General features: G+C 38.6%; 1 protein-coding gene across 1 annotated transcript; it reads right to left on the bottom strand.

Moving 5' to 3' along the window:
* Positions 1–3,857: 3,857 nt before the first annotated feature.
* coq2 (coenzyme Q2 4-hydroxybenzoate polyprenyltransferase) lies at positions 3,858–9,383 on the bottom strand. The gene is made up of 7 exons (XM_023958256.2): positions 8,968–9,383; positions 7,940–8,106; positions 7,559–7,680; positions 7,332–7,417; positions 7,121–7,254; positions 4,459–4,647; positions 3,858–4,371 (listed from the first exon to the last, which is right to left on the bottom strand). The coding sequence occupies exons 1-7, from the start codon at positions 9,254–9,256 to the stop codon at positions 4,234–4,236; spliced, it is 1,125 nt and encodes a 374-aa protein (XP_023814024.1). The 5' UTR covers positions 9,257–9,383; the 3' UTR covers positions 3,858–4,233.
* Between the last annotated feature and the right edge of the window lie 857 nt (positions 9,384–10,240).

The raw sequence follows: 10,240 nt of genomic DNA, 5'->3' as shown, positions 1-10,240 counted from the left end.
AGAGAAGAATTAACGTATCTAACCCCACAACTACATATATAAAGTCCAGCAGACGAGCTTCATCCAGCCGTGGTTGGGGGGACAGTCAGGGGCGCGAGTCGAGCCGGAGACAGGAACCACAGCCAGGTGTAGGAGCGGGAGCAAAGGCGAGGTAAACGGTCAGGAACAGAGCAGAGATGAGCCAGAGATGAGTCAGAGGCAGGATCCACAGCCAGGTGTAGGAGCAGGAGCAAAGGGGAGGTAGACGGTCAGCAACTGGAGCACGGATGAGCCAACTGGAGTCTGGAAGCACTCCCACTCCCCAGGAGGGGAGAGGGAAAGAGTGACAATACATGAATCGCACTGCACCAAACACAGGCATGGAGAACTAAATGATGAATAATGATCAAGAATAGAGAAGAGAGGAAGGGTAGAAGTAGATGAGAAAGGACAGAACCCCAGTGCACCATAGTTACCCCAGCTTCAATTTCAAGCAGCCTTTTAAAACAAATAGTTATTGTTATTAAGTTTAATTTAAACACATTACCATTAAGTTGAATATTCTCTGAATACTAACTAGTCTGATAATAAGCCTGTCCAGAGAGGAATGTTTTCAGTCTAACTTTGAATGTAGAAACTGAGTCGCCTCTCTTACATGAGCTTTGAGCTTATTCCATAAGACAGGGGCTTGGTGGCTAAACGCTCTACCTCCAACCGTACTTTTACTAATTCTAGGAACCACAAGCAGTCCTGCATTTTGCGAGCAAAGTGTTCTTATTGGATGGTAAGTGACTATGATGTCATTAATATAGGACGGGGTCAGTCCATGTAAGGCCTTATAAGTTAACTGGAGGATCTTGAAGTTGATTCTAGAATCAACTGGGAGCCAATGGAGCTAAACTAACACAATACAACCAGTATTATCTGGCAGTTGTGTTCTTGTAGTTCTCATGTGACACATGCTGGTTGTATTATCTGGTTGTTGTGTTCTTGTAGTTCTCATGTGACACATGTTGGTTTTATTATCTGGTGGTTGTGTTCTTGTAGTTCTCATGTGACACATGTTGGTTTTATTATCTGGTGGTTGTGTTCTTGTAGTTCTCATGTGACACATGTTCCAGTGGTTGTGTTGTCTGCTGGTTGTGTTCTCTTTAGTGCTCCTGACTAACAGCAATGCAGATGTGTCCTTTGTAGTGGAATTTCTAAAACTGAATGTCCCCCAACCGTGGAATATGCCTGAAATACCTCCTTTTGGTGCCAGCAGAGGCCGTTTGGGGCTTTTCAACGATACCAAATTTAAAGGGGTGGGGCTCTGGGAATTGTAGTTTTTGGTTGATTTTGAAAATATTAACTGGACACATTTTTTCCCCTTTTGATGGTCAAGTGTTCAGATCTTCCAGAGAGTTGAAGTTCATCTTCATCATGTTGCCTTGCTTTAACTAAAATATTTTATTTGTTTTGTGACTTGGAGCGGATCTGCTTTGTGGTCTCTATTTTACTTCCTGTTTGTCTCACTACAAGCTCCTGTAAATTTCTTGTTCGTCTTTCTTGTCCGTCAGACCTCACATGGTCCTAAAGAGAGTTCCTCCAAATCTATCTGTAACCCTTGTGCTATCCTAGGCACTTCACCATTGGGAGTTGGGTCATCTAGACCCACTAGACAGAACGCTGAACCTTTTTTCTTCAATGATTTGTGAACCTCACTGGTGTCCATGGATTACATGAAATCTTTCCACCTTTTTCCACCTTTGTCATGGTAGGGAGAACACGTCAGTGTAAGGGTGGGGTCATCTAAGAAAGCACAAGGGTTAAGAAGGACCTCTCTTCTCTACTGTCAGTTTGCTCGCTCTCACACTGAAAATCTGTTGGCCATTTATATAAACCATTTGTTGGTTGAATGCTTTTTCCTGTTTCTCTTTCTTTATTATCCCTTGTGCTATCCTATGACAAAGGTGGATAAAGGTGGAAAGATTTCATGTAATCCATGGACATCAGTGAAGATCACAAATCATTGAAGAAAAAATGTTCAGCGCACTGTCGAGTGGGTCTAGATGAGCCAACTCCCAATGGTAAAGTGCCTAGGATAGCACAAGGGTTACAGTATCTTCTGCCATTTTTTGGCACTTAACTCCTTCTACAATTTTGTCAGCTATTTTAACCATTAAACTATTAAAATGTTCAGCTTTTTCCAGCTATGACTTTTGGTCCTTTAAATCCTTGAATTTTCAAGATATTCCAGGATTTTTGCCTCCATTGAAATAAATGGGGAATCCATGAAAACCTTTGCTTCTTTCTGTGGTGCAGAAGCTCGCTGGTTCGATAGCTGTCGCTCGCATTTTTCACAAAAATATCTTTGTTGTTATTGTGCTGTTTTCACTTTATTTATGGTCTACTTTGATCATTTCTTTATTTTTTGCCAATTATTACCCGATCCATTATCATTCAGCAATATAGCATTTAACCCTTGTGCTATCCTAGGCACTTCAACATTGGGAGTTGGGTCATCTAGACCAGTGTTTTTCAACCTTTACTGAGCCACGGCACACTTTAACTTTGACAAAAATCCCGCAGCACACCAGCATCCAAAAAAAAAAAAAAAAGGAGAAACTCATAGTCTGTATTGATCAACAGTCCCTCCGCAATCTCACATGCATTTTTGTGATAATTATTGTGGCAGAAAAAGCTGGAAGTTGCAGCTTTTTCTTCTAAAATATGTAATAAAAGTTAATTTAAAAGATTTAAAACCTGTTTGATGTGTGTTCGATGTTGTTTCAAGATGTTTAACAAGAAAGACTCATTGTAGTGCAGAGACGCTGTCACTTTAACCCGATGCATCATGGGAGATGTAGTGATGGCAGACAGACTCTCGTCTCTGAGCTTCATTGTTTTGTTCACTTGTTCCACGGTCTGACACCGGACTCTGTGGAAAGTTACACCGCTAAAGACGAGCTTTAGGTGGTATTTTTGTTGGAACTGAGAGACTTTATGAGCAGAATCAGAACAAGGAAGTGAAGACTTTAACCACTTCTGATTGGTCAGACTGATGACATGTGATTAAGCCTCCAAGAATGATTGGTGGACACAGTTAAAGGGGCGGGACTTTTCCAAAAACAGCTGAAGCTGCGGCTAAATCCCGGTACCATCATTCTTATCAAAGTGTCTTTAAAAGAAAAAAATCAACACAAAGAAAAAAGTATTTTACGATCTTTCATATTCCTAACTACTCAGTGTTTTATCAGGGCCTGTTTGGATGAACACAGAGCTGATATCCTGGAGATGGTAAATGTTTTTAGATCAGTCAATGAGGGCAATTTCCCACGACACAGCTGACCATCTCCCACGGCACACTAGCGTGCCGCAGCACACCAGTTGAAAAACACTGATCTAGACCCACTAGAGGGCTCTGAACTTTTTTTCTTCAATGTGATCTTCACTGGTGTCCATGGATTACATGAAATCTTTCCACCTTTATCCACCTTTGTCATGGTAGGGAGAACACGTCAATGTAAGGGTGGGGTCATCTAAGATAGCACAAGGGTTACCCCTGCATTTTCTTCTGGAAATGCAGCTCCTAGTTTATATTTAGGATTATCTGAATTTCTTTCAATTATCTGGACTAACTTACAGAGTAAAAAATTAAAACAAGTTAACAGAAAATGTGAAAGCCTTTGTGTCAGTTCTATGCATTTTAGTTAATGTATAAAAAAAAGGGAAGTGTAGCACAGACTATACTGTATACATGTGAATTTCAGAATATTATAAGTGTTACTGCATCATATAACAATGTATTTTGTATGTTAATCAGTTAGAATATTTGTATTTGTAAATATATATTTAAAAAAAAACCTTTGCTTCTTGGTAACTTACAAAAAATAAAATACTTTTCAGTCTTTTATTGCACCTTTTAAAGCTCTTTGCTTTTTTTAATTAAAAATAATACAATAGACTTTAATGTTTGTAAAAAAAAAACATAACTGTTCCAGCTTTCACTATGTTCTGATGAAACCCTCCGGGTGTGTTTTGGAGCCCAGAAACTCTGGTATTTTCCTGAAAACATGGAGCCAAAGAAAACTGGTGAGTTGTGACCAAAGACCCAGATACTTTTATAATTGTTGGAGGGCTGAAACAAACCAGGACTGCTATAGGAACAACACATTCTTCGTGAGCAAAATAGTCATCTACCACATCTGATAAATGAAAAAATGAAAAACCCCACAGTGTGATCCACTATTTGGTTACATCTCTTGTTTTTCCTCATTTTTCAGCAGTTTCTTTCGATTTTTTCCAGAAATTACCAGCAACAATTCCAAACAACAACAAGAGCCCAAGGTTTCTGTTTGAGCTAAACTCCTTCCAGCAGTCTTCTGCTTTGTTGATGTCCACCGAGTAAATCTGTGGAAGAGGAAAGGAGCATTTTTTAAAAGAAGTACCTTGTTCTGAAAAACAAAAGAAACCATCCAGGTCCCGGACTCTTCTCACCTGGTGTGTCAGGTGAAAGGCCACAGCAGTGAGCGCCGCGTAGTAAGGCAGCGTCTGCTGAGCGCTGACCCCGGCTACAACCAGGCCGGACATCATGGCCGCAGTGAAACCGCTCAACCAGAGTTTGGTCTGATCCTGGAACCTCAGGGCTGTGGATTTGACTCCCACCTTGACGTCATCCTCCTTATCCTGGTGGATAGACACAAAGCACTTTAGAGATGCTTTTTTGTTCTCTGTCTGGGACGTTTTAATTTGCTGTTCATACAGACAAAAGTGTGAAATCCTATATATTGATCTAAAATAAACAAAAGGTATAGAAAAACGGCTAACTTCCATCTGGAAAGAAGTATACCTTAAATGACACAAAACATCTTTTCAATAAAAAAAATTCAGCAGAATATTTCCAATTAAGATTAAAAACACTCTTTAGTGCTTAGATTTTATGCTTTTGCACCTATAAGAGTAAAAAACAGTTTTCGTTTTATTTTGTTTTGCTGTTAAATATATCTGAGGAGTTAAATCAATGTCTAAAAAGTTTTTATCAAGCAGCAAATTGCTTTAACTTCCTTCTAAGGATGGGATTAGTTTGTCAATGTTTTACTCTATTTTAGATTATGCAGACTTTCATGTTTTAATGCTACTTCAGCTTATTTACATTCCCTGGATGTTGTCTACAACAACGTATGTGCTTTGTTTGTCGCTGCCCTTCTAGGACTCACCACTATTGGTTATATGAACGCCTTGGCTTGGCTCTCACCATCAAACAGAAGACAGGTTCACTGGCTACAAGTTGTTTTGAAATGAATTTAGTTTAACCTTCCTTTTTAAAATCTTATTTAGTTCCCTGTAGTTCACAACATAACTTATGGCATCTTGACCAAGTATTTTTTTCTGTTCTTAGATATAAATATAAAAACCAATCAGGGAAGAAAAAAAATCAACAACTTTTTGTGTTAAGGCACCTAGTTGCTGAAATAATCTTCCTGTTTTTTAAGCTCCATCTCAAAGCTTTAATCATTAAAGAAAACTCTTAATTTATTTTTTTTAAATGTGCCATTGTTTTTTTATTTTTTGAATGATTATTTGATTTTTCTAATGTTACTTTTGTTATATATTTTATTTATCCTTACTGCAATTATTATTTCCCTCAGATGATGACTTTTATTTTTTTATGTTATTTTTTTGCTTTAAACTGTGAATTATATTTATTCTGTGCGATGTCTTCCAAATGGAGTGGTGACCTGGAGAACTGGTTGGTTTGTGTGCGTGAATGAGTCTGTGCATTCTGCCAGCTTGATTATACTGTTTATTTTTCCTTTTTCTGCTGCTTCTTGATTATTCTTTGAATATTTCTATGATGTATTGTGATTTTAATGCATTTTTCTGTTTTGTGAAGCACCTTGAATTACTTTGTGTACGAATTGTGCTACACAAATAAACTTGCCTTGCCTTCTCATCTACTTTAGTAAATGTCTGATATAGAGGAACGCCTGGAAAATAAGATGTTCTTCTGCCAAGGGGGCTTATTCTCACTGATTTTTAGATTTTCCATCTAGATTTAAAATGTTTCTCAGATCTCCTCGGTCCTTTCAAACCCTCCAGAACTCTCGGATCCTCTTCTGGAAAACCAGGACTCAGGCCGAGGCCTCCTTTCAGAACCAGAATCCTCATCTTCCCTGAGGATCTGAGACCTTCTGTATCAGAAGATGTTTTGATGGAAAATTGACATATTTTTTTAAATTTTGGTTTTTAAATAACTCATTGAATTAACTTATTTATTTGGGTTTTAAGTATTTTATGACTTTTATTCTTTATCAATTGCATTTTTTTACCCTGTCTATACATTGCCCCCTCAAAGTATCACCCACAGCACTTCCTACCATCTTATGTTTTTAATACTTGTTGCTTTTCATTTTGCATTTTATAGCTTTTGATTGTTGTAACCTATAAATATCTTTTATGTCAAGCACCTTGTGTTCTACAGCATGGTAATGAAAGGCGCTCTACACAGAAAGTGATTGTTTATAGAACTTTCAATTCACAAGGTCTGATTGAAGTACTGGAAGAAGGTTTGATCAATTGATCTAGTCTATATAGACAAAGTCAAATCTATCTTTTGTTTACCTTTTAGTTATTTTTTAGTTCAAATTGCACATCATTTACTTATTTGTCTGTTTGCAATTGGCTATTTGGTGATCTGTGATTTTTATAGTTACTTGTTTTTTTTCTTTTGAGCTGCCATTACAGGGGAATTTCTCTGCTGTGAGATCAAAATTCAATTCATTGAGTTTTAGAAAAGGCTGTTGCTTTTTTTATATCCATAGTTAGATTTACTCCAATGACATGTCAAACACAAAGACACACAGGCATACTACACTATACAAAGCAATACTTAATCAAATAAATGACTATTCTATTTACATTTCTCAGTAATTATCCACACATTTGGTGGTGCCTTGTAACAAAATAGTGTGGACAGTTTCTTTGTGTTTTCAGATATGAAAGAAAATCTGAATTTTTTTAGGACAAAAAATGGCTCCACACATATGAACAAGTTCCCAGGTCGTTATTGTAAATAAAAACACGTTTTTAATAGCTTACCTGGTTAAATAAAGGTTCAGTTAATAAATAAAACAAGTTCTAACTGAGCTCTTTGTTTCACCTGATGAGCATATATTGTGTCATAAATCAGCGTCCACATCACTCCAGAGAAATACAGCGGCAGGCACACGGACCAATCACAGGAGCCCCTCACCGCGGACCAGCCGAGCAGAGCGCCCCAGTTAAAGGTCAGTCCTTCAGAGAGAAGCAGTCAATGCTCAGAGGAACCATGCAGGAGTTTGATGCACAACACAGAGGTATTAGACACCTACCCAACACCAGCTGTGGCCAGTAAGTGATCCTCTTCATCAGCGGGTAAGTGATGACGAGACACAAGGAGGAGGCGCCCAGAGCGATGCTGTCGGGAGGAAAGAGGAACACGAAGAATAAGTCTCTCCCTGATGCACCTGTGAAGGACTGTTTGATGGAGTTTTATGGAGATTTGGGTCGCTGCTGCTGTTTGAGACATGGCTAGAGTTACAGCCAAAATCATATTTACCTGTAATAGTTGAGACACAAAAGAACCCCGAGTGCGAGAGAGAGCTGCCCTCCCAGGAAAACTAAAGCTTGGAATTGGGAAATTTCCCCAGACGCGATGGGTCGAGAGGCTGTCCTGGTCACCTGCAACAGAACATCAACGGCTTCGGACAGGTGCTGGTGGAGGATCCACACCTCTATGGGCCGTGGTCAAATGAAGCATCTTTATTCAGTAGACATGATTGTTGCTTCTTATCACTCAAAGAGTGTTGACAGTAACTCTGTGCTCCGTTTCTTGTTACGTCAAACCCAACAGTTTAACTGATAATTTCAATTAAAACTTTTCATCTGGTGTGATATTCTCTTATTTATTTAGATAAATCTACGTTTGTGTTTGGCGTACTTGTTTGTCAAAGTCTTTATCCCACATGTCATTGACGGTGCAGCCGGCCCCTCTCATCAGCACGGCTCCGGTTCCAAACAGGGCCAACATGCCCAGATCTGGAAGGCATCCGGGCTCTGCAGCCAGAGCGATGCTCCAAGTACAAGGAAGGTAGAGCAGCCATGTTCCTGCAAAAAAAAAAAAAAAAATGTTTGCTTCAACATTTGAAAAACAAATCTGGAAAAAACAACAACAACATAACAGTGGCTGCAAACAAATATTTACTCATATCTTTGAATAAATGACACGATTACCACAATAAAAGTTGAAAACTGTTTTCAAATGCAGAAAATGTATATTAATATACATTTTTTTTGCTTTGGAGACCTTTAGGAAAGTTAGGAAGCAGCAGAAGTTAACAAATTACCGTAATCAACGGTAGATGATATCTTTAGTTTTCCCTTGATATAAAAAAAAAGGTTTGTGTGAGTAAAGTGTTTCAAAACAAAGAGTACAGGAACTACATTCACAGATCAGTAACCTCTGGGGTAAAGTGTAAACATTTGAAAAGCTTGTTAGATACAATAGACATTTCGAACGCCTTATAACAACTGTCAAGTGTGGCGATAGAAGGTTAGTGATTTGGGTCAGGGCTCCAATTCAAATGTTACAGCTCTTAGAACTGGACTGTTTTGTTCCATTTTCTCAATGGAAAGAACACAAACAAATAACTAAAAAACTGAAGCAGCCCAGACAACGCTGGATAGAAAATATTGTCAAAGTAATGAAGAATAAATAAATGAGAGGAAAAAAATAAAAGAAGTCTGGATTAAAATTATAATTACACATTATGGGAAAAAACTCAATTTAGCATTTAAATAGAGTATCTAAATAGATCATTTTTGTAGGTTTTAAAACAAGCATTTCTGATGTCAAAATGTTTTTAAACACTAAACTGGTTCATAATTCAATGATTTGAACTGTGTAATGATTTTTGACAGAGATCTATGCAGGAATTGTGGACTTTTATTCTGAAATCATGTACAAACCGATGGGTTTATCCAGCCTCATCAGGCGGAGGTACGGCTGCACAAAGGCAGGTGCCGAGTTCACAACAGCGGAGGGCGACAGGCTGAAAGATCTGCTTCCACTGAGGTGGGACTGAATCACTTGGGTGGTCACAGCTTTGTTGTAAAAGGTTCTTCTCGTGGATCTGGGCTGCTGTTGAAAATGATCATCTCTAGTTGTCGCTACTTTCCGGAATGAGCAGATTGACAGGCAGGGATGGCTTCTGGTGGCGGTGAGAACTACCCGCCTGCTCAATTCAGTGCAAAGCATTGTGTCTCTTTTAAATCACATCAACACATTACAAATTGTTTGGGTAAAAAATGACTGGAAGCAAGCAATACTTTCGTTCTGGTTTGGTGCGTTTGTTCTTCTACGGGTTAAGGCTGTTGGAGAGCAACGGTTTGACTCAGTACTGCCACCTACCGGACATAGATGAAAATTACGGATCACTTGTAAAAGAATGCTCATTTTCAGTTTTGACGGTCACCCAACGATATTATTTTCATATAACTATAATAAAACTTTATTTTATATTATTTTTGGTGTTATAATTAAAAATATGTTTACATATCATAGTCTATTTAAACACAGGGGCACTTTTTATAAGAAATATCTGTTTTGCTAGAATGATAAAGACGCAATTCACTCAAGAAGAAACATATTTAATTAAAATGCATATATTGTTATCATGAACATGATTGTTCCCCTATGCAAACATTACAATTTCACAGTATTATATGTTTAGTTGAAAATTAAACCAGTAATGGGAGAGTGCTGATTAATAGGGTAGTGGAGGGAACTGAGTGTATGATTGGTGAAGAGCAGTGTGGTTTCAGGAGAGGTAGAGGGTGTGTGGATCAGGTGTTTGTTGTGAGACAGGTGTGTGAAAAGTTTTTGGCTAAGGGGAGGGAGGTGTTTTGGGCATTCATGGATTTAGAGAAGGCGTATGATAGGATTGATAGAGAGGCGTTGTGGGTGGTGTTGAGTATGTATGGTATTGATGGTAGATTGTTGGAAGGTGTGAAGAGTTTTTATAGAAACAGTAAAGCGTGTGTGAGAGTGGGAAATAGCATGAGTGATTGGTTTCCTGTGAGGGTTGGTCTGCGCCAGGGATGCGTGATGTCTCCGTGGTTGTTTAACGTGTATTTGGATGGTGTGGTAAAAGAGGTGAATGAAAGGGTGTCGGGTACGGGTGTGAGCATGATAAATACTGACGGCAGCGAATGGAGTGTGAATCAGTTGCTGTTTGCAGAT

The sequence above is a fragment of the Oryzias latipes genome, chromosome 9, assembly GCF_053564925.1.
Source record: "Oryzias latipes strain Hd-rR chromosome 9, Olatipes_Hd-rR_3.1".
NCBI lineage: Eukaryota > Metazoa > Chordata > Actinopteri > Beloniformes > Adrianichthyidae > Oryzias > Oryzias latipes.
Note: the sequence above shows the minus strand (reverse complement) of the source record. Positions and strands in the feature narration are given on the sequence as shown.

Excerpts from the sequence above, each read along its gene's own strand:
- coq2 (XM_023958256.2), bottom strand. The coding sequence starts at position 9,256 with ATGCTTTGCACTGAATTGAGCAGGCGGGTAGTTCTCACCGCCACCAGA. Across the intron at positions 4,648-7,120 it reads ACACAATATATGCTCATCAG|GATAAGGAGGATGACGTCAA; the intron begins GTGAAACAAAGA and ends TCTATCCACCAG. Across the intron at positions 4,372-4,458 it reads CCTTTCACCTGACACACCAG|ATTTACTCGGTGGACATCAA; the intron begins GTGAGAAGAGTC and ends CCTCTTCCACAG.